Genomic DNA, 26,187 nt, shown 5'->3' with positions numbered 1-26,187 from the left:
AAGTTCTCCGCATAATAGTTATTTGTTTTACAAGAGGGCAAAGTTGTTGTTTAACCGCTCGTGCTAATATTGATACCCGATCAAGCGGAAGATTTCAAAATTGAACCACGAGCGTAGTGAGTGGTTCGAAAAATGGAATCTTGAGCGTTGTAAGGGTTTCAAAGAACGAGGGTTAAACAAAATTTGCCGCCGAGTGAAACACAGAATTTTTCACCACACCAACCTGAAGCAAATATTAAATGTAAAATATCAAACAAAATCAAACCAAATCAAATCCAAATGAATGTTATGTGCAGGTTGAAGTTATTTATTAAAAACAACAAGTAAGTACCTATAAAATTATTTAAAGTGAGTTATAGCATGAAAATTATCGTGAAAATAAATATTTTGCCTCTTCCTAAGTAGTACAATTTCTCTCATAAATAGTGTTTTAATATTATCAGCAAAAATAAGAGCGCTATTTTATTAGAATAATTTCATTTATAATAGTTATTTCTCGGACCCAATTTTGGACCCGGGTATATCCTTAAACTACGTTCAAAAGAGAGGTATGGGCACTGTAAATGTCATCTCGCTTTGTGTGGTAGGGCACAGCACAGCGGATGTCATTCCAGATCTAACCGAGCAGAGCCCAACTGGGGAAGTACGTACTTACCTCCACCTTACAGAAAACACCGGTCAAATAAAACTAGGCCCCACTCAAATCGTTGCAAGTGCATTAAAATTAAAGTGCATAAAATTATGTCTTCCTTCCTTCTACCTAGCGTTATCCCGGCCTTTGCCAGGGTCCGCTTTCCTACTTGCTTTCCTCCACTTTGCGCGATCCTGGGCGTCGTCTCGTGTGAGCCCGTTCACGCTCATATGTCTGTATGATGAATTATGTCTGGATGAAAGTATTTTATTCGTCATCATAAAATCTAGCAAAGTAAGCATACCTACGTAGATACTCGTACTCGATCATTTTGTAAGATAAACGACGGTCCGCAAGATAAACGAAAGTCCAACTACCCGCGCTGCGGTCATTTAATAATTTTTTCACCATCTTTTTGCAGTGGGATATTACTCAACGTGTATATGTTTAGAATCTACATGAATTGCGCTTTATTATAGTATTTTTTATATGATATTTTTGGCCACTATACAAAAGTTATTAGCTCTCAAAGCAAATATCTCCATCCTAAATTTTCATCTTTTTACGTTTTTCTTGTAAAATTACTATGAAGCTGAAAAAAACAAATATCAGCAATGAATTCTACGTCTCTGGTTTATACGAAAATGATACCAAACTTGCCCTAGTGGCCACCAGGACCAGAACAGATTTTTTTGAATGATGACGGGTGGCGGCCATCTTTGTACCCCCCCTCCCCTTATTGCCTCCCAGGCTTGAAATGCTTAGAATTACTCAAAGATCATATGTGATGAAGCTCATAGCTTAATAAAAATTTTTTGGGTCAACTTCATAACTGACTCCGCTATTATAATATCAAAATCTACCAAGTATTAGGATAGCTTTTGGCTGCTACGTTTCGCTTGTACCTGCATAGTGCATACGCATATTTTAGCGGGCGCACTAGAATACTGTACTTTATTTATTGTATTCTTTTTGTTTGTTCTTTAATTTCCAAAAAAATACACAGTTACAAACAGTAGACTTACCATAAGGCATTCTCTACCAGTCAAGTTAAATTATGCTGCATAAATGTTCATAGAGTTGGCTTCCAACTCGTTTTGAATTCGAAACGAGGCGGGTAATGGCGTCTAACGGGTGCCAACGATCCGGGAATACAGTATTGCATACACCTGATAAGAATGAGAGGTTTTTCCAGGTGGAGATATGAAGATATTTATTATAACTTTGGCTGATTCCAAGCACCAAAGACTCTGCTGGCGCTGCGGCTTCCTCAGCCGAAAGCCTCAAGCGCCGCAAATATGCCGCTCTGGGAAGCAGCTACATATTTGCGGCGTTTGGTGTCGAAACTTTGGGGCCGTGGGGGCCAAGTGCGCGTCGACTGTACAAAGACTTGTCGGCGCGCTTAATAGAGGCTTCTGGTGACCAGAGGGCTGGCCACTATTTCGCCCAGCGTATTAGCATCGCTATACAGCGGGGAAATACGGCCAGCCTTCTGGGCACCTTGCCCGTTGACGGCGACCTGGGGCAAATTTTTTATCTATAGTTTTGTAAGTTTTATTATGTTTGTTTATTCCTTTCTTTGTTTTTATCAATAAATAAATTCTACTTTGGCTTTACATCATATGACTAACTTATTATGATCAGTACTTTTTTTAATAGTAGGCAAACGAGCAGATGATTCACCTGATGGTAAGCTATTACTGTCGTCGATGGACACACGCAACACCAGACGAGTTGTACAGTTACCACACGGGATTGTTATTAGGTATACCGTCTAGAGTTCTTGCTAAATTGGAAATCCTATAGCTTAAGTATTGAACAACCAATTCAGCTAGCACCCTAAATGGCGTTAAAATCGCGGAGCGTGATGGTACTAAGTACGTTGCCGGCCTTTAAGTTGAGAGTAGGTAAGTACGCTCTTTTCGTAAAGGTCGTAACGGTCCGGAAATACCGCAGGCGACAGTTCATCCTACAGTTTAGCACGTGGTAGGAAGTAAGTATAAAATTGCTGTATAACTTGCTAAAAATGTGAAAACTGGCCTTGTTTCGTAAAAAAAATATTCGCGCTATCAGATAATACTTTTTTTACTTGTACATATTTAAAACTTATAACAATACCTACATAAATTTCATTTATAGTTTTGTTTGAACGGTTTTCCGGAACCCGTTTACTAAACACTACGCATATATTTCTTGTTTAATATTATGGAAATTATATAATTTGCTAATATTTGAAGCAATTTCAAATTGGTGATAAATGAGTTAATTAATGCATAGGTACAACATCTGTAACACAGATGATTCATCCACTAGGCTAAGCATTATCTATCCACGAGACAAAAAAGCGTAACTGCTGAGCTCAATTGCATTGCATTATGTTAACAGCTTATTCATTATTTAAGCGTATTATGATTGTTTTAATTTTTTAAATTTATATATACCTATGTATACAGGGCGTCCCAAGACTATGGGACATCAAGGGAAAGTACCTTAAATATCGTAGATAGGATATTTTGCCGAAAGAAGACATTATTTTAATTTAAAAAACAATTTAAACTGCATTCATAGATTTTTTAAATAATTACATGATTGAACCGGGAATCGAACCCGCTACACGAGAAAAAAAAAACAGCCTGTAGTTTTATCATACTGATCGAAAGGCTTCATCATGAGGATTATTTTTCGCTAAATAACATAGTGTCAGAAATAAAAGGAAGACTATACATTTTAACATTTTTAATCCAAAATTAATCAATTTAATTTATCAAATGCTCAAAATGAGTCCCATTCTGTTGAATACAAAGTCGCACCCTTTTGATTATTTCGCTAAATTTCACATCAAATGTTAAAATTCATGGTCTTCCTTTTATTTCTGACACTATGTTATTAAGCAAAAAATAATCCTTATGATGAAGCGTTTCGATCGGTATGATAAAACTACAGAGTGATTTTTTTTTCTCGTGTACCTATATAGCGGTAAACCATATAATTATTTAAAAATCTATCAGCCGTAATCGAACAATTGAGATACGTCAAATACTAGATATTAAAACGATATGGAATAGATATGTCAGTGTCAAACAAGTGTCAAATGTGATGTTTTTGTTTGAAGAAATGTCAATTTTGACACTTGTTTGTCACTGACATATCTATTCCATATCGTTTCAATATCTAGTATTTGCCGTATCTCATTGTTCGAATACGCCTGTGTGAATGCAGTTTAAATTGTTTTTTAAATTAAAATAATGTCTTCTTTCAGCAAAATATCCTATCTACGATATTTAACGTACTTTCCCTTGAAGTCCCATAGTCTTGGGACACCCTGCTTATCTTATTAGCCTAGGCCAAAAAATCCGAATAAGTACATACATTCACATTAAATAGGTAGTACCTACAATAATTATTTTTACATTCAATTTTAAGCGTCGATTTTTAGGATTCCGTACCCAAAGGGTAAAACGGGAACGGGGGGGGGGGGTTCCGTATCATTTTCACAGATGATACGGAACCCTCGGTGGGCGAATCAGACTCGCACTTGTCCGGTTTTGTTTGAGTTGACATCTATACTATAGACCGTACCTACGCCTCGCAAGGTATGTTAATTAGTGTTTATTTTGTAAATAGTAGTAGTAGTTTTGTGATTATCGCTTTAACTTTTCTATTACAAAACTTGCACCTAACAACCGTCTCTTTTTGGCCCAGTGGTTGACTGGTAGAGAATGCCTTATGGCATTAAGTCCGCCATTTGTACTTATAATTTTATGTGCAATAAAGTTTAAATAAATAAATTAATTTAAGACGTATATAATATATATAAGTATATAATAGATATGTACTATGTACATGCTTCATCAAAGGGAGATAATCAATGTTAACATCGTTAAATCTCATCGTTACGTGGTTACGTCTGTTACATCTCAATTGCGGCGTAACACGTTTAGACACTAACGAAGTATGTGCGTGACATTCCTGAATCGAACCTAATGAAAATGGAAATCGTACCAAACAAGTGTTAAAATAAATGTTTTTTTATGAAACGCTTACAGCAATTATAAGTTTCAATTTTGAAGGATTTCGGGTCGTTATTAAGAGTTAATTAAATCTATTTACTCAAGTTATTACTTAATTAACTTAATTTATTTCAGTGGATTAAAAATCAAATGAGCCTGATCAGTTACCGACTGATCCATCTTCGAAATATTTGATACAACTCAATTTTACGATAGAGTTATATCTGAACTAGCTGTTGCCCGCGACTTCGTCCGCGTGGAATCTTATCTTCAACATTTTACATCTTTAGTACCTATAATTTTCATATCCAAGCAATGTTGAAATTAAGTACTTTTCTTTTTTAGCAAGTTGTATGAAGTTTTAAGTCAAATGGATTTTGATGTTGGTTGCTGAAATTACTTTTCTTGTATTCTCATAATAGGCACCTAATGCCCTTATACAAAGATTCAAGTTCCGCATTCCGCACTCACAAAATATCTGATCTCCATACAAACTTTCAACCCCTTTCTCACCACCTTGGGGGATGATTTTCAAAAATGCTTGAATTAGTTTTCATGTTTTTTAATTTATTACCTTTTTTTTGCAAAAAGTTAAAGTTCCTAGCTTAAAATTAAATTTACACCCCAAGACGAATTTTAATCCCCTTTTTAGCCCCCTTAGGGATTGAATTTCCAAAAACGTTGCAATCACTTTTTTTTGTAATCGGCTATTATGCCTTTCTAAGAAGTTTCAAAACCATTTGTAATGGATTCAAACTTTCAACCCCTTTTTAACCCTGTTAGGGGATGAATTTTACAAAACGCTGAAATTACTTTTCCTGTCTTCTAATAATATCCCTAAATACAAAGATTCAAGTCCCACACTCGAAAAAATGTTTGATATCCATACAAACTTTCAACCCCTTTTTCACCACCTTAGGGGTTGAATTTTCAAAAACGCTGAAATTAGATTTCTTGTATTTTAATAATATATCTTTTAACGAAGTTTCAAATTCGTAGCTCAAAAGAAAACTTTAACCCCATACAAACTTTCATCCCCTTTTTAACCCTGTTAGGGGATGAATTTTACAAAACGCTGAAATTACTTTTATTGCCTTCTAATCATATCCTCAAATACAAAGATTCAAGTCCCGCGCTCGAGATTTATTTTTGATATCTATACAAATTTTCAACCCCTTTTTCACCATCTTGGGGGATGAATTTTCTAAAAAGCTGAAATTAGTTTTCTTGTATTTGAATTTGATACTTTTTTTAACAAAGTTTCAAGTTCCTAGCTTAAAATAAAATTTGCACCCGAAGACGAACTTTCATCCCCTTTTTAACCCCCTTAGGGGTTGAATTTCCAAAAACGTTGCAATCACTTTTTTGTAATCGGCTATTATGCCTTTCTACGAAGTTTCAAAGCATTTGTAATGGATTAAAATTTTCAACCCCATTTTAACCCTGTTAGGGGATGAATTTTACAAAACGCTGAAATCACTTTTCCTGTCTTCTAATAATATCCCTAAATACAAAGATTCAAGTCCACCACTTGAAATTTTTTTTGATATCCATACAAACTTTCAACCCCTTTTTCACCACCTTAGGGGATGAATTTTCAAAAACACTGAAATTAGTTTTCTTGTATTTTAATAATATATATTTCTACGAAGTTTCAAATTCCTAGCTTAAAAGAAAACTTTAACCCCATACAAACTTTCATCCCCTTTTTAACCCCCTTAGGGGTTGAACTTCTGAAAATCGCTTCTTATCTCTTGTACACTTTATAAATGCAATCTGGTGTGCAAATTTCAACTTTCTGGCTTTTGTAGTTTCGGCTCTGCGTTGATGAATCAGTCAGTCAGTCAGTCAGTCAGTCAGTCAGTCAGGACACTTGCATTTATATATATAGATAATATAAATATATAGATTTATTTAAATTACATTGAATCTGACCAAAAAGGCATTATAACCAGCTTGAAGTAACAGCATTGTCTGTCATGTCATCTAATATTATTTCAATTTTAATAAAATGGCTTCTAAGAACTGTCGGCTTAATATTGAATCTATGTTTCCTCGCAGACAAGCGTAATATAATATCACAAGATAACGTTTCTAATAATATCCCTGCTATTATCTCAATTTTCTCTTAAAAATAGCAAACAGATCTAAAAATAAACTCCAAACAACCTTCAGGAAAACTTAACAAGTCATTGACCTCTGTGAAATGAGACAAGGGGTGTTATTCCATTCGTTCGCAAGACCAGTATAAGAGCTCTCTCCGTTTCCACATAGTTGTGTATAGGCGTAAAGGTCCAATTACAGTGGTGAGATAGAATTGACTGTCCATCGCTCGCTCAACTATAATGCAAGGCAAGTGCAGTCGGGGACTAACTACCTACTAGCGTTTGAAATAACAGGCGACACCGATCATTTGGGATGTTGTAATCTGCTAGACAGAAATAAAATAGCTTTGAACCTCAGAACTATATGTGGACGATTTAGTCAGTGTTATATGTTTAGTGGACTGTTTAAATGTCTGTAGATGTTGCTTTGGTCAAAACCAATAACCCATATCTTTACCTTTATCACTTTTTTTAATTAAAAGCGACAACCGACCGACTGCGGTGCTCTTCACTGAAAAAATATAATTAATAATGTGTGTAAAATTATAAACATATAATATATACCTAAACTTATTTAAATTAATCTTGTTAGTATCAGGGAATAATGGTATGATTTGTACGATTACAATGAAATAAAATTACAACAGATTAAAATTGTTTATCGATTAAGGCATATTTAAATAAGTAAAATTAAATTACGAATACTTATGAAAATAAAGGGTTTTTTTTTTCAGAAAAGCATACATACATTAAAATTACACACGTTCAAACGTCAATAAGTAATTCTCGGTACCAATTTAATTTTAAAATAAACTAAGATATTGGTGGTGGTACAGGTAGGTACGGTCAGCCAAGAAAGTGGTCTACCACTTTTCGACTCATCTGATCATCTGATTGATAGAGTCGAAAAGTGGTAGACCACTTTCTTGGCTGACTGTACCTACACTTACTATGTAGGTATATCTATTACTTATGCGTGCTAGGGTTAAGACAAAAATGCCTACGAGAATATTTTCCGTGTTTTATAACGGAAGGCAAAACGACTCTGTTCACCACCATGTCGCCTGCTAATGATAAAGTGCCCTCTACCGGCTTTATTGGCCTATAAATAATGTTCCATATTACATCATGATTCTTTTAGCGCCTGATATCTGGTAGTCTTGATACCATTGGACAATTTGTAATATGAAATATTGACTTGCTATTTGTTTTTGATATAACCCCTGACGACTGGATATCAAAATTTGCTAGATTAAATTTAAGTCTATTGACAAAAAGTTAACCCTTGATTGGAGCTTATGTACAGTCTGCACAGAAAGATGCGGATGAAACAACGCTCCAAAAGTATCTGCCATTTTGGGATTATTTTCCAAATAGAGATATATCTCTAGGTACAGTTCACGTTTTGAAGTATAATCGGTTACAGTACTAATTGTTCCGTCTCTTTTTGTTACGCTATTAGAGAACGGTTGATACTTTTGAAGCGTAGTTTTATCCGTTACTTTGGATGCTGACTGTACTGCGTGTAGGTTGTCAGGAGGATAAATAATATGCTTAGGCGAGAGATTATTTTTGAGTTTTAGATAAATATTCTCTCTTTACTAATAAAAAGGACGGTCAAATAAAAATACGAGGTATGCTAAGGTAAGGCCCACTTGCACCATTCCACTAACACGGGGTTAATCGGTTAAACCTGGAGTTACCATGATTACCAGTACAATTTGACACTGGGTTGACAGTTAAACCGCTTAACCCCGGGTTAGTGGGATGGTGCAAGAGGGCCTAAGTGAAGGCGTAGTTTTTGCATTATGTGGAGTATTAAAAATAAGAATACGCTCTAAGACCGAAAAACAATGCGAAAAATAAATAATGTGTACAATAATTTGCATTCGGGGGATTTTAGCCATCCACGTCTCTTAAGGATGACTCACGTGAGACCGGGCCGTGTCCGGCCCGGAGCTTTCGGCGCTTACTTTTCTCGTGATGATTTTCATAGAATACCATGCCCCGGAAGATTCGGCCCGGACTCGGCCCGGTTTAACGTGATTCATCCTTTATTTTGCTTTTTTTGTTATTAGCGAAAAATTTTAAAACTGTGCAAAACCAGTAATTAAAATACAGTAGCAAAGCAAGTTGCAAGAAAACTATGCAATTAACGTTTTGCAATTGCAGCTTGAGCTGGCCCTCTGTATCGGCCCTAATCAAATTACAATTGTGTTATTAAAATTAAAAACTTCTTTTAGTTCAGTATTATGTACAAAATATTATAAATTATAACAATAGATACAAGCAGTAGGTGCTTACACAGAAAAATCTCTCAGAGTTTGAAAAATCTTAAAATAATTTATACAAAATCGCGGTGAGTTTATAAATAACTATGAGTGCGCATAGTTATTTATAAACTTAATATAACTATCAAATAACTTATTTACGATATCACATCAATCAACTAGATATAACGAACAATACTTAAGGGCTTGAAAATTTCCAATGCCCTGTATTGGGCCATCAATCATGTTAATTTAGCCAATCATTGTTTTAAACTTCGTTCGACTGCTATCGGTGAAAAGTTTTGATATAAAATAGCAGAATTAAAATTAAAGGGTATTCATTTTCCCGTACTAGTTCATAAATTTATAATAACATATAAATATTTAACTTCGAATTCTTCGTCGAATTTCGTAAGTGCTGCGTGAAAACCAGAGTGATTAATCAAAACCAAGTGGGGGAATTTCAAAAAATGCTTGCTAGCTAGATATTGATACAATTTTTTGCCAGTCTGCCTGTGTCCAATTGGTTTTACCCAAGACCAAAATGTATCATTAAAAACTTAAGTGGTGTAACAAGGTTGTCCTACATTTTTACGTTTAAGTATGTAAAATATATCGCCTTAGGTTAAACTAATAAAATTCTTAGGCCAATAATACCTTAACTAGACGGAGCTGATTCTCCAAGAAGCTGTGTTGGAAATTGTTTGTAGCCTTTTTTGCTTGTTAGCGTACGTCACGTTTTATTTAGTGTGCAACTTATATGGGTCAGTTCTGTAATTTGGTTAAATCAGAATATATTAAAGTGACATTTTATCTGCCTATGTTTTTTTTTACTTTATGATTTTAAATGTCGCATACTGAGGAACGTTTAGTAATTCACAGAATCGTTATTATGTAAGTACTTGTACCTAGTTACAGTTCGTGTTTACATGATGTGCATCTGTGATAAACATCGGCTTTTGATTTTAACAAATAGGGGATAAGAAACGGGGACGCACTTTTAAAGGAGAAGTCACTCAATTTCTTTAAAAATAAATAATTCTGAAATTATTTGGTCGTTGAATTATTTCATATAAATAATATATTGTAGTACCTATTTAGAGAGTTCATTTTTAAATAATTTTAATGTTAAAGAAATATTTTCTGTTTTACTTTTCTTATTCAGTAAAAAATAAAGATTGCTTTGATAATTAACAGTTCACGTTTTTATGATAATATAATACAGTAAAATTATACATTTTGCGTTTGCGTCAAATCCGGTAGTTCTGATTTTTTGCAGGCTTGTTTATGTTGTTGGCCCAATGAATAATCCAAGTTTGTGACCTCGAGCGCCGAACGCAACTTTGTCAAAAATCGAATAAACCGCATTTTTTTTTAGATTTGGGCGATTATAACCCTAACCTGTTATGACAGCTATATGAGCTATGACCGTTAATACAAATAAATAAAGCCATTTTTATTTTATTATGAAAATCGGAAAACGATGCCATGTTTCTGTAATTTATGTCCGAAGTCCAACCTTGGGCGTGCAGTGAGTCCTGATTACCATGTTTTACGGCATTCACATACTAATAACCTTTTGATACGAAAATTTATAAATTCGTTTTCAAAAAACATTTTGTTTTGTTTCGTTTTGGTTTGTAATTGTGTAAAATATTTTCACAGAGATGAAAATTGAGACTGTTTGTATGAAGAGGCGGTTGTCCACTATTCTCTTAATTTATGAGTGACAGGACTGTTGAGTCCTAGTGTAGTCAAGCAGATGTATATGTACAATCTAACAAAACCTGTTGAGGTTTTGTTATATAGATAGTGTACATCTGCTTGTTATTCTGTGTGTGACCTGTGTCTTGTAATAAAATTCAAAGCCAAAGACTCTTTAATGAGCATTGGCAGCCAAGCTGTACCAAAGGCATGCGGGTTTTAATCCAAGGGCCAAGGGTTTGGACTACTACTGAACCAACTAGATTCTCGAAACTTAGTAAGCGATAATTGGTTTATGCCGAGTCGGGTAGCTCTTCGGTAAAGGAAAACAATGTGATAAAACCAGGCCAATTTCGCGATAATCCTAGAAGATAGGCATCTTCTAGGATTATCGCGAATCGAGTATGACTGAAGTCTGATCGTGTAGATATTGCGATGATAAAAACTACTCGTATGTTTGAGATGGCAACATCAGTTATCTTTTTATAAGTGCGTAGGAAATATTCTTGATAGATCTATTCCATTTGCCTTTGGTCAAAACATGAGAGTAAGTAAAGCCTAATAAAAAGGTAACTAGTGTTGCCATCAAATATAAGTAGTTATCATCGCGGTATCTACAGTATACGACTTAGATCGGACTTGATTCGTGACAAGGATACAACAAAGAAAAGTGCTAATGACTAGATCCTACTAGTCATTAGCACTTTTCTCTGATAGATACTAGACCCTAGCCAAACATTACCATGAACTAATCCAACTTATAAATGAAACCCTAAGCCCGATTACGAACACAAATATTATTGTAACATGTCCAACTTACATATGTGGGAAGCCTATTTTCAATGCAATAGTCGAAAACTTCAACTATTTGCTACTCAACAACATACCGTTCCATAGCCAACACTACTCCTTCGACTCAAATTTAGACTTGTCTCTAGACATGTTCTCGAAAATAACAGGCAAACTTAACAAGAGTGGAATGACAAATATAATTAGTCATATAGGGAATTTCATCTCCTCAACGAGTAGAGTAAAAGAATGTCTGGATAAACCTGTTCAAAAAAAAATCTCCGACTTCTTTAAAATAAAAAGACAGGTCCAAATAAATTGCACCCAGAAAAAGATAAACGACTTCTTCAAAGCTGAAGACCGAATTCCAAGTTCTTCGCAGAAGCAAGAAGATCAGATTGAAGGCGAAACGTTTTTTCGAGAAACAAAACCCTGTAACTTCACATAATTTGGTAATCTTACACCAAAACATTGCCGGTCTGTTGAATAAACAAGACCCATTAGATATAGCAGTAAAAGAACTAGAAGATACACTTAAAAGCATTGACATAATATGTCTTAGTGAAACATTTATACCAGAGGGTGACGAAAGAAACGTACGATTACAAAATTATGTTTTAGGTTCTCATTGGTCGCGACCAAATTTAAAACGAGGAGGGGTGTGCATACTAGTGAAAACAGATATAAACTTTATTAACCTTGGGATAACGAAAGAGTATTCAATTCAGAATGCCTTTGAATGTTGTGGTATTTCGATTACGGATAGTAATCTGGTTGTTGTCTGTATATACACAACACCAAAGTCCGATAAGTCACTATTTCTACATAGGTTAGAATGTCTACTTCATAGATTAACGAAAAAACAAAATAAAAAAATAGTAATAGCAGGTGACTTTAATATTGATATACTTAAAAATGATAAATATGCAAAACAACTAGTTAGCATTTGCAACTCATTTAATACAAAATTGCACATATCCGATCCGACACGTAAGCTCGCTTGTATCGATCAAATTATTAGTAATATTAAATCTGCGACTGGATCAGTTCATAAACTAGGTCTTTCAGATCATGACACGGGACAAATCCTTAAATGTAAACTAAAGCTTCAGAGAGCTCCTAAATTTTGGTTCCAAAGAAAAAGAGATTTTAGTAAAGCTAATACAAATAAATTTATTGAGTGCATTGAATCTCTTTCGTTTTCTGATGTCCTACACGAAACGGATAGTGAAACGGCTTTTAATGAATTTCATGATATGTTTACACTGTTATTTAACTTGAATTTCCCTATAATATCTGTAAAAATTAGCAATAAAAATAAATGTAAAATGCAGTGGCTCACTAAAAGTATAAGAAGATGTTGTATAGTTAAGCGACGTTTGTATTTTCAGTATCAATACGCCACAAACAATAAAGTTCATTTTAAAAGGCTTTTCAAGAAGTACTCGAATACACTTAGAAAATGTATTAACGAATTGAAAACGAAAAGCAACAAAAACTATATTGACAAAGCCGAAAATAAATGTCGAGCAACCTGGAAGGTTATCCAGTCTCAATCAGCTAATTCTAATCCAGCAAGCTTTACCAAACATATAAAAATAAATAACTCCATAGTCACAGATCCTAATGATATAGCCAACACTTTTAACAACTATTTTATAGATATCACTAACAAACAAGGGGGAGTCGATACTAAAAACCAAATTGACAATATTTCCTCCAGTATATTTTTAAATCCGACTGATGAACAAGAAGTGTTACGCGTAATAAGACACCTAAGAAATACAGGAGCAGTTGGATACGATGGATTGCCAACTAGAATTATAAAATTATGTGCATCACGGCTTGCCAAAATATTTGCATATTTAATAAACTTATCATTCTCTGAAGGTACTTTCCCTAAAAAGCTCAAATGCTCTATTGTAAAGCCCATGCATAAAAAGGGTGATATTACAGATGTTGGCAATTATCGCCCAATTACCCTTATACCGATTATATCAAAAATTTATGAAAAAATAATGTGTAATAGATTGAATAACTTTTTTAATCAGCAAAATGTAATAAAATATGAGCAAAATGGATTCCGCAAAAATATGTCAACGTCGTTAGCTATATTTAAACTTGTAAAAACTGTGACAGAGTGTGTTGATAAGGGTGAAATAGTCGTAGCTTTATTTTTTGATATGACGAAAGCTTTCGACTTTGTACACCATGATAGACTAGTTAATAAGTTAAACAAATATGGCATTCGGGGAGTTGCCGAAAAATGGATAAATAGCTATTTAAAAGATCGTGTTCAATATACTGAAATAACCCAATTTCAAGCAGATAAGCGCATTGAGACTTTCAAATCAGAGTTAAAATGTAATAGCTATGGGGTACCGCAGGGAAGTGTCCTAGGGCCTCTTCTTTTTCTCACATACATTAACGATCTCCCAGATATTATACCACATGAGTGTATTTTATTTGCGGATGATACGACAATCATTATCAAAGGAAAAGACCCAGAGGAAGTGCAAAATGAAGTTAACTTAACTATTGGTAAAGTAATTGACTGGCTAGAGAAAAATAACTTAAAAGCCAACCTCTCTAAAACGAAGTTTATGCGCTTTCATACTCATAAAGCTCCTTCTATTGAGTTTAACATACAATATAATGACGAACCAATTTCAGAAGCAACTCACACAAATTTTCTTGGCGTTACTCTTGATAGTCACTGTGACTGGGAATGGCATATCGATAATGTCTGTAAAAAGATTAGCAGTTTTGTATTTGCACTTCGGCACTTAAGGCAAGTGGCATCTGAAGAAACGAGTGTCACAGCATACCATGGCTACATTTCGTCTGTTCTTCAATACGGACTGATGTTGTGGGGAAACTCAGCCCATGTAAACAAATTGTTTATTTTACAAAAAAAATGTGTAAGAGCTATTTGTGGTGCCTATATAACAGACTCCTGCAAGCCTCTATTCGGGAGATTAAAACTGCTCACTTTAGCGTGTCTGTACATAAAGCAATTAGCAATATTTGTGAAAGTAAACCCAGAACTATTTCCTAAAGTTAGAGACAGAATACAACGTGTACATAATGAGGGCAAATTAGTGTTACCAAAAACAAATCTGTATTACTGTAGAAGGAACGCCTACATTATGGCCATCAAAGTATATAATCAACTGCCTAGTAATCTACGTAACTTGCACTTGAATAAATTCAAAGCTCAACTCCACCAATGGCTTACTCATAGAGTATTTTACTCAATAAACGAGTTCTTTGCTTACAAAGAAGACTCTGTAATATATTAGTTAAGTTAGTTGCATGATAGATTTAGTCCTTTAATTTTAAGTTCTTCATTTGATATTCGCACGCCAGAAAAGGCGTAATATGTAGAACAATTTTGTACCTACTTAAGACCACCATACTATGTAACCATATTACTGCGAATAAACCATTTGTATTTGTATTTGTATTTGTACCAGCAAGGAACCGTGTCAAATCTATTTTTACCCGTCGTTTAGAACCTTTGTGCGGTACCTAAAGGGCGATTTTTCACCACCGATAACATTATCGTTAGGGGTAATGAGACGCATGGCGTTCACACTAGTCTGTGGTGTCTCACAGCCCACAGGTTTTATTTAAAAACGACGGTGGCAAACAAGTATACAGCCCGTATGGGTGGGGACATCGTTAGGTATATATCATAGGTTAGGTATGCCCTAGCCTATCGTTTCGAGTTCCAAGACGTCGCACTCGGCCTATAACTCTGTTTAATGTTCCCTTCCACTTCACTAACTATAGTTCTAAAGCTGTATTATCACGGATCCCTCACTTGTATAACACCGCATTCTGCACTGCTGATCCTTTTGTAGATTGTAGAAATAATTTGTTAGACAACGTAGGTAAGTAGTAAATCCATTATAGACACATACTGGTCTGTGCTTTAAATATACGAGTACTATAATGAAATCATCCATAGATTTAATGCTCAGTAAAAGGGGTTTAGCACACAAACCACTGCTTCCAGTAATATTTCTTTTATTACAGCGACATACAGGATTAATTATAAGATTACAAAAGAACAAATCCAACATAACCTCGGGCAATGAAGCGCCGCCAAAATCTGACAGTTCTCCCTCAACAAACATGACCATAGATACAATAACCAAAAAGTATAAAGTCAGGTGCATACTACATGTGATTATAATCAGTATAAAGTAACATAAAGGATATCAACTATTGTGATGCTTACAATAAGAAGTAATAAATGGAATTTTCTAGAAATTGCCCATCGCTACCTCCCTCAGGCCAATGACGTGGCCTTGAGATACGTACCAACTATGTATAACCGGAGACTTAATAATCATTGTAGTTAAATCTGTGCTGCACAGGCGTGGCTCACTCCGCGATTTCGTCGCTTTGCTACAGGTAGCAAAAAAAAGTTACATCCGTTCGACCCCAATTTTGGGGTTTGCCATAAGCGGCGCGTGGCGCTGTCGCCACCTAGCGGCCATATCTGTGCTGATCGTGACAGACGCGTTTTGTTAGAGAGTGAGTCTTCTGTATCTAGTACTATTATTTATTCTGTGGCTGCAGTTTATGGCCAGTGTGACGTCCAAAGTGCGTTCTGTGGCGTATAATTGAATACATGTCAATAAACTTGTTAAATTATATTGTTTAATATTAAAAAAATATAACATACATACATTTAAAAGCAAAATAAAAGTTTTATTGCATTTAGAACTTGTGCTTACCTATACTTTCAGGAACACCCGTAAATCTAGTACTCACACGGTCCTACATAGAATGAGATGGTCATTATTATGGCTCCTCTACACGATGGGCCTACGCCGGCCACTCCAAGGGACGCATTTATGCGTTAGAGGGAGCAAGTGATATTGCTATCTCATTCTACCGCATGGCTGCGTCCCTTGGAGTGGCCGGCGCTGGCCCATCGTGTAGAGGAGCCATTAAGTATAGGTAGTGGCGATTTGCCATTCGCTTGGTAAGTGGTTGGAATATATCTGATCGCTTTCCTTTAACAATAGGAGGAAGCTCAATCGAAGCGGAATGGAACACGCTGTATCATTGTACCTACTTCGAATAGAGTACTAGTTCTATTAGAATTGCAACAGGATACCTACTGTTAAAGTTAACGCTCACATGCACTTGGCACTTTGGTTAGTATTTTTAGTTTGGATATACGAGCCCCGATGCAAATTATTTCGTCTAGTTCCACGCAACAATTTTGTTTATTTTAATAAATTTTACACATGAACATAAAATGACCCAGTAATGGGAACCATAATAGCAATGTTTAATGTAGTTTATTTTGATCGTATAATAAAATTGCATGAGACTTTTATTGCTGAAAAAACGTACTTTTCAAAAACGTTGTCCAAATCATATTGTCCTCTCCTACAGCACTGCTGCATGCATGGGCTCGAAACAAAATTGTCAGTACATGGGCAGAGCCCTGTTGCTTTCCCTAGTAATAGCCCTTTTCACATATGTTGTAATCCTACCCGTCAATAAAAAATAAAAAAAACATTATTTTTTTTCTTTCAGTACAAACAGCATTTCTTGTATTTGGATTTAGTTATTGCAGAGTATTACCATATAAAATTAAATTACAGTAGTATTAAGCATTAAATATTTAGTACCTACTTTTTAAACAAAAACATTGTTTTTGAACAAACGCGAGAACCTCAAAAAAATGGTCTCACTAGACGAAAACATGTGCATCGGGGCTTGTATAACGCACAGAACAGCAGCTTGTGATAAGTATAATACTTTTTTTTTATATAATAATAGTATACCTATAGCATTTATATGGCAACAACTGACATGAAATTTCCTCCTCTTTATATATAAGGAATATCTTCTTTTTCAGCCTTTCGTTGTCTATAACTTTTATTTAGTGTCTATAACTTTTAGTAAGCGCTTTTAACCCATTTTTCTATACCAATATCCGAATCCAAAGAGGTATCACACGTATTTTTAGAAGCAAAATCTCTATTATTCACCATTTTGAACATGATATAAAAAAGATTTTCATACAAAGTATCGACACAATTCATTTTAAAGCAAAATGCTGTGTAATAAGGTTAGGTAGCTGCCAATATCGACGCCATATTGCCAACGACTCAATCGATATTGATATTAAGGTAGACGTGACACGCACGTTCTGAAAATAATCATATTGTACGACAATGTCTTATTAAATGCTCCTCAAGTGACAGAGCAATTTTGAAATCCGATATAAAAATCGGATAAGTATGGGATATATTTTACGCTCTGAGGGTTCTGTATCAGTAAGTACCATAATACCGTTTTTTCCAATGAAAATTTTCCTTAACGCAGTCACTGTTAGCGAATGTTAGGCAAGTTCTTTTCGCCATAAGGGCCACCCCACATTTAGCGTCTTTCGAGCGTCGGCGTCTAGTCAGCGCTATGGAAAAAGACGTCGCTGCGCAGTTGCGTCGACGTTGCGTCGAGCAGCGGCCATAGAGTTGTAGACGCCGTCGCTCGAAAGACGCTAAATGTGGGGTGGCCCTAAAGCGGAAAATACGTGTTATCGGTTATACACATTAGAGCTCTCTATGAGACCGACGGACTGATTAACACTACGAACAGTGATATTGGAACGGGCGGTGGAGGCTTACTGGTACTCATATCATGGGCCGATTGTCTTCCTTCGGGTAAGGAACCCTAATAACGGAATAAACCCATAAGCTGTCATAAGTGATCTTTTATGCGGAGCTGTCTGTCATAAGAAGAGGAATAAAAATATTCATTGAGTTTAGTTTAGCACCGTTGGGTTGTTATCATTTAAATATTGGACTTAATAAGCAGCCAGCGAGGGATTTATACAAATTTAGGGACGATATAAAACGGTAGAACCGTTATCATGATATTCATGATACAGCGTATTTGGGTTCAGATTTACAACCAGTATTTAAAAAAATCTTATATATTTTATCCAAAACCGTTTAACTTTCGTTCTGATTGATTTTCAATTATAATATGGAAGAAACAATATTTTTTTATATTTTTAATAGTATTGTGTGACTTTGAGCTAAATAGGTACAACTGGATTTTTAGGGTTATTAATTTATAGATTTAATGTTTAGGTTTCCGTACCCAAAGGGTAAAACGGGACCATATTACTAAGACTCTGCTGTCCGTCCGTCCGTCCGTCTATCACCAGACTGTATCTCACGAACCGTGATAGCTAGACAGTTGACATTTTCACAAATCATGTATTTCTGCTGCCGCTATAACAACAAATACTAAAAACAGAATAAAATAAAGATTTAAGTGGGGTTCCCATACAACAAACGTGATTTTTGACCGAAGTTAAGCAGCGTCGGGCGGGGTCAGTACTTGGATGGGTGACCGTTTTTTTTTGCCTTTTTTTGCATAATGGTACAGAACCCTTCGTGCGCGAGTCCGACTAGCGCTTGCCTGGTTTTTTTTAATTGTATAAGTATTTCATAACTACATAATTGCAATGTCGACATCCGATTTGCAAGTAAATATTACGCCTGCCAAACTCGACTTCTAATAAAATTGTTTGCCACAAGAAAGCACATGCGTTTGTTTTTTCAAAAAGAAACATGTTCGTCACATCACGTCCCTAATATTAGAACAGACGGGATAATGCCAATATCGGCAGTTTGATTTATTTGTTGGTGAGACGCGTGTGTTTTGGGATATTACAAGTTTTTGGGCCGTGGACACTGGCTCGACTAACCAGTGTACGTGTTTATTTATCATCTAACAGCAGGCGCAGGCGCATAGACTAGGAATCCTCTAGACCGAGCTTAGAGCAATTATTTCATGATGCCAAAAATGCGGGGTTGCGCGGGACGAGGTGAGCGAAGTCCCGTGCCGTTATTGGTCCGTTCAAAGACACGGACGTCACACAAAGACACTTTCGACTCTAACATGGAGTAAAATTACCGTATGCGTGGCAGAGGGGTAGCGCCACTATGCTCAGTCTAGAGGATGTTTTGTCTGTGAGCAGGCGTCTCAGGACCATGCTCAACAATACCTTAATAAATAACTGGCAAAAGATAAACTTTTAAAGATAGTGGTTTCATTATTATTTACTTATGCCCGCTTTCCACCAAAAACTGAGCGGACCGGAGTGAAATGGAATGGGTACCTACAAATCTTGTTCAGTGGAAGCACCTGTAGGGGAGACCGAGGTGAGTTGTGACAGAGGAGAGTTGTGACATCGTTGATTTTTTGGAATCTATTAACTAGAAACTAGGTTACAACAGTGTGCGTTTGTTAGCTCGTAACTTGAACTAACACAGGCGCGGTATTGCGACCTAGTTTCTAGATAGATTCCAAAAAATCGACGATGTCACAACTCAGCTCGGTCTCCCCTATGCATTTCACCATTGCGAGTTAAGCAGATCCAAACGGAGCCCGTTACGTTAACAGCGGACAGTCACAGTCTGAAATGACTAGTTCACCCTTGATACAATGATATTATATAACTTGATATAGGTATATTTGGGTGAAGGTATCTTCAGGGCAATGTTAGACGGTTAACGGTAGGCAGTAAAAGATGACCGGTGCTTATTTGTCTTGTTTCTATAGCTGCTAACCTATCTAGAGAATCTAAGTCTAATATAAACCTGAACTTGGTAACCATGGTCTCAATCAACCAGTTTTTGATCCACGTTTCCAAAGCGATATCATTAGAGGGACCTCGGTATAAGGGTTAGTGAACAAAATATCGATTTGCCTAAAAATAGTCCCACTATCTATCCATTAAAACTGGGATTAATCCACTCGCATTAATCCCAGTGCCCCGGGCAGTGTTTGTTAGTTCATAATCCCCGGCGTCACCAATTCAATCTACTCTATTGCCGGTATCAAAAATAGATTGCTACAATTTTTTTACTCTCTGAGGGAATGAACTGTTCTAAAAAATGAACAACGGCGAAATACGTGCAGAAAATCAACCTTGATAATAAATTGTGTTTTGTGTGAGTGTGGTGAATCAAATGACCGACATACTTTTTAATTAGCGTGTTAATAATTTAATTAAGCATAATTTCTCACTGTTTCCAGCGCTGAAATTATATTATGTGCATGTTATTATAACTACCATTAGAACGGGATATTTACCATGTCTAAATAATCGATAACAATAACCTTCGCCTTTTAAAAACGTAAATTTTTTAGCTCACGATTGAAAAAACTGGTTCAAAAAAATTCAACTCATATTGAATGAAAGGAGTCGTAAAAATCTTAGAACATAAAAACTTAGCTCATAAAAATCGAAAACGGTGCGCGACTGCGCTCGGCTTCCGTTAGGTTTGTACCGAAAGTATTCGCGAAACATTCCAACTTGACACACGAACTTTATTCCGTAGTTACTTGTATGTCAACTTCAATTACAGGTCGATTTTTATCGATACTGACATGAATCGATCGAAGGAGGAAGTGAAGTATTTTATAGGTACCTAGGTAGGTAGTAGTACCTAAAAAACAGTAACACATAGTGTTGGTAGGACTCGAGTCTTTTGAGTCCTCTGCTTCACGACTCGACTCAGTTTTTCGTACCTACTTATAATAAAGTCAAATGAAGTCTAAAGTCGAGTTCTTTTCAAGTTAGATACCAGAGTCTTTTGTAGAGACTTGAGTAATTTTCAGAGAACTCTCGATTTTTTTATAGATAATTTCATCTTTACTCATATCATTTCATGATTGTTAATTTCTAATTCAGGAAAAACCTATAAAATTGTTGACGGAGTCTTTATTCGGAGGCTTGAGTCCTTTTGGTTTGCTCTTTAAAAAGACTCAAAAATGGACTTGACTCGGGATTTAAAAGACTCAGAAGTTTTTAAGCGCAGAATCTTGTAAATACGAGCCAAGTTCTTCAAATTCAGACTCAAAGAAGTCGAGTTCCTACCAACACGGATAATACAGTACAGTTGTAAGTTCGCCTTTGTACCTACTTCTTAGGTACTAATTTTATGTTATTTTCTTTTTGTACAATAAAGAGTTAACTACTACTACTACTACTACCTCTTCCATAAATCTAAATTACATATAAGCGTAAGAAGGTATGTGTGATATATTATAAAAGTTACGAAAGAATTTCTGGCACATAACAATACAATGAATGATAACAAACATTTGTGCACGCGATAGTCCCATTTTAGTTACTGAGCGAATATCGTATTAGTATAAAGTACCTAAATAATATAGGTAATATAACATTAGGTACAAGTTAATGGACCATATGACACACCACCTTAGTGTACTGTAACGTAAAAATAATCTCCGGCGCCACCACAAAAATCAAATAGTAGCCGCTGAATAAAAAAGACATTTTCAGAAGGATACGTGTCCGTGTCCCAAAGCCTTTCGAAACCGTGACAACGTACATTTTGCAGGGAATTAAGGGGAGTTTATCTGTTCTCGGAACATAACCCGGAAAAAGCGAGATGAGTGGTTAGACAGCGGGGTCGTTAATCAGATTGGCCGAGAGCGACGCGAAGTTTCCTTATCGCCGTGACGGGCGCTTACAGGCGTTTGTATTGTCACTGTCTTTAGAACTACATGAGTTACGACTAGTTACGAGTCATCGGAAATATTATTTTTATTATTAAAGGCCAACATGTCTTCTCCGTCAGGTTATCTTAGTAGTCTGGTTGTGGCCGTTTTCTGTTTCCATCCCAACTAATATTACATATAAGTATGTGAGACGTGGGCCTAGCCAAGATGGTAACTATATATACATCAACACACGCCAAACGAAAAGTAAAAATGTATCGTGATAACAGATGCTGCGAAAAGTCACGTGACTATTTCCATATATTATTTACTTATATTTCAATGGCAATAATGTCGTGTTAGGTTTTTCCTCCTGTTGAATATTTATTAGCGATGTAATTTATAACATTAAATTTTTGGAATCTACCGTGCAAATATAGCTAAAGCGCTGGTGGCCTAGCGCTAGCGGTAAGAGCGTGCGACTTGCAATCCGGAGGTCGCGGGTTCAAACACCGGCTCGTACCAATGAGTTTTTCGGAACTTATGTACGAAATATCATTTGATATTTACAAGTCGCTTTTCGGTGAAGGAAAACATCGTGAGGAAACCGGACTAATCCCAATAAGGCCTAGTTTCCCCTCTGGGTTGGAAGGTCAGATGGCAGTCGCTTTCGTAAAAACTAGTGCCTACGTCAAATCATGGGATTAGTTGTCAAGCGGACCCCAGGCTCCTATGTGAGCCGTGCCAAAATGGCCAAATGGCCGGGATAACGCGAGGAAGAAGACCGTGCAAATAGCACTGTTAATAATTAAGTTTCCTCGATAAACATGTATTTTAAACGTCTGTGCAGCGACCATTATCAACGAACACAATAGATAGCCACTCACTTATTACAGTAATACCAGACTGTAACAGTTAATAGTTGTTGGCAATGCAAAGCAATTCAAAATCATTGTTTACGATGCCGCAATTTATTCGATATCGAATGTAACGTGGCTGTAAGTAGGTCAGTGTATTTGCAGAATACGTGAGGTGAGCCTTCACATTTAACTCACGTACGTATCTTTACAGTCGTTATTCTTAACAAATAGAAATCACATGTAAGAATGTATTCGATATTTTATTCGCGTACTAAATGACTCACTGTACTGCTCGGAGCATTGGTTCGCGCTAGGTTACCTATGCTTCAAATATTTGTCCGTGTAGTATTATAGAGTTGGACGGATAAAGGTGACAATAAATTGAGCTGTAAAATACTGTGATATACTTAATCCTAGACATCAGGGTATTACCTTGTAGCGGAACTAATACTTGGTAGCAAGATTACTGTCCGCCAGAGCTAAGTCGTGTCATGAAATACCTAATTTAAATAATAATAAAGATAGGTTCAATGTGACCTATCATTTACCTGTATTTGTATTTGTATTTATTTATTGTATTTGTGTTTATATCACACTGCAAACTTTAATAAACTCTCTTACATATCGAGTAAGTATTTGAAGAGGCTAAGATGTAACTCGAAATCAATCCAAGAATCAAACTACTCAGGCTCATTGGCCCAATGGGGACCTTGGCCTCCGACATAAGAGATTCACGGTTTATGTTCCCCGGTTGGATATATCAGGGCTTGTTACACAGATGTTGTATACACTTTGAGTTTAATACCTGTAAAATAACTTACCGTGGGTATAAAGAGGCGGGACGCGATACTTCGATGCTGCCGTGCAAGCGATGGCGCCCGTGCCACCGCCGAGCTGCAACCCATGAGATATCACTTGCACAATAGTTCCCACTATAGTAATCGTCCAGCCCCATCCTCCCTCAGGGTAGTAGCGGCGTGCGAGGGTCAGCGCCGCCCGGGCCCTTAACGCCGCCGCCGTCTCCACTCCGACCGTTGCACCAGCACTCGCGCACCTAATACACCATAACACTTTAGCGGGTTTGAGAAGATTTATCTCCTGATTTGATTGATATCTGCTATTTATAGATATTATTTTTGTAAAAATGCTTATAAAATGAAATGAAAAATCTTTATTTATTTATGGTAAATAACCATTAACCCATGGTAAACAGAGGGTTTATATTTGTAGACATTACATGGTATTACTGAGAGATTTGTTGGGGAAAAACCCGCGACGGTGCAAACTTATATTGCGTAATCGATATATAAATGTATAGCTATAAAAGCTAAATAGACAGGGTAAATCAATCAGAAAATAATTCTTCTCATAAACTCTTTACACAAACACTAACCGTCGAAACCTAGTCACTTCTCGTGCTGCTTCATAACCTACACTTTTAGATCGGCCTCTTTCCGCATACTTATTGCACTTGGCCGGTTTTCGCATACAAGTCGCATTGCATACACAAAGTTCCTGTTGACGGTAAGGTCTCGGACACCGCTCGGAGCAATCGCAATCCGGGGTCCTCCATGAGAGAAGGCGCTGCAGCAAAGTCCTTCGACGAGCCCTGCTCACGCCTTGCTCCCGAGCTTGGCCCGTGTCCAACGATAATGACGACCTGCGTTCGGCCACTCTAGGGATGACCCTCTGCCTATTATCATAAGTGATTCTTCGCGGCACGTTTTTATTGTTGCACGCAAAAGAAGGAATGAAATTGTGCGTAATGGATTTCTTTTCAACGCTTCCATGATTTGGCAGGTCGTTAGTAGGGAAACCATTTTTTATGTTTTTGATGTCCGTGTATAGAGATTTCCAAGTGGCGATAACCTCTTCTCGCGTGGATGCCTCGCAGAAATTCGAGCCGGTGTTTGAGTCGGGTAGTTTAGTGGGCGACGGTTGAGGCGCGGGATCGGCTGTGGCGGGTGCGTCGCCGTCGCGGAGCCGCGTGGGCAAGCTGTCACACCGGCGAAGCAACATAGTGTGTAACGTTGCGCGGTCTCATTTTTAAACAGACGCCGATTGTATTATGTGAATCTGAAACAAAACAGATTATGAGGACCTATGGAATATTAATAGGTCCCTTTATAGAACCTATTAATATTCCATAATAGCTTATGCTCGACCTTCTGTTATATGTATATTAAGTCTATAATACTTGTCTTCAAGAGGCTGTTATGGAAATCTACAGATTACTGAAATACAGGAGGTTGCGCAGTCTTAAGCCTAGGGGTTTAGTAGGTAGGTACCTACAAGGCGAAAATTTACGTAAAATAAGCGGCAGGTAGCCCTTAGCCCTGAAATGAGATGACTTGTATTGGCAATTTGCTAAGCCATAAATTCAGTATTCCAATCCTGTTTATAAAGGCTCGCTTCGATGAAGTTTTCTCGTTTACTTTTTTTCCATGTAACATTCAGTGTCTAATAAAAAAATGTGAAGCCTTAATAAATCACTAGAAAAACATACTTATGCCGTGCTTTATTGGCCGTGAATTTCGCAATGATCTCACAAAATAGCCTAGATTATCTGATGTGGATTGTATATACTCCCACCCATACTCTACCCATTAAACTACACGAGATAGATATCTACTAAGTAACTATTAAATCTATTCTTCAGACTTATTTAAACTACTACGAGACTCATTTGGGCTTAAAATAAGATTTTAGTTTGTCCCTCTTGCACTAATATATAAGTGCAAACTAAAAACACTTGAGATGAAATTCAAATCAATGTGATATTTTCAAAATCCAAATGTACCTCTAGTAGAAGTGAGTTGAAGTTGGCGATAAGGATCTGATCACAGACACTGCTTCTTGGGCGTCCCTAAAATAGCTCTCCTTAAATCTCGCCGGGAACTTTAATTGCTGATTTGACTTCAGTTTATTGCAAAGATTTATAAAGCGGCCAATCGGTTTAGTGAACGTCTGGTTTATTTATGTTCAGGACACATCCTTATCTTAAACTTTACAAAACTACACCGATAAAGAAACCACCAAAACTTTCCATCATAAAAAACAGCGGAGCTTTACCGAAACAACATATTTTTAGAGACGGTTTTGAAGTTTGAAACTGTAAAGTTTCGCAACAGTTTTCCATGAAAGTTAGCGAACAGAACAAAGGTTTGCTTTATCGGTTTAGTTGAGTCTTTCTAAGTCCTTTAGCAAACTGTAGCATAACGCGATTACATTTTTTTTAAATAATTAATACTTAGATCTTTTAGAATAACAAAGCTTGATTTTTTTATGTGCGAATTTCGCATT

General features: G+C 36.4%; 1 protein-coding gene across 1 annotated transcript in view; it reads right to left on the bottom strand.

Moving 5' to 3' along the window:
- Positions 1-24,983, bottom strand: part of LOC134667913 (monocarboxylate transporter 10-like) — a 159,680-nt gene extending 134,697 nt beyond the window's left edge. Inside the window, exons 1-2 of the mRNA XM_063525328.1 lie at positions 24,278-24,983; positions 23,706-23,938 (exon numbers count right to left, since the gene is read on the bottom strand). Of these exons, the coding sequence (XP_063381398.1) occupies positions 23,706-23,938; positions 24,278-24,903 (859 nt within the window). The 5' untranslated portion in view covers positions 24,904-24,983. The remainder of the gene's footprint in view (positions 1-23,705; positions 23,939-24,277) is intronic.
- Positions 24,984-26,187: the final 1,204 nt, after the last annotated feature.

The sequence above is a fragment of the Cydia fagiglandana genome, chromosome 10 (assembly GCF_963556715.1).
Source record: "Cydia fagiglandana chromosome 10, ilCydFagi1.1, whole genome shotgun sequence".
Lineage (NCBI taxonomy): Eukaryota > Metazoa > Arthropoda > Insecta > Lepidoptera > Tortricidae > Cydia > Cydia fagiglandana.
This window is presented reverse-complemented; position numbering and strand designations above follow the sequence as displayed.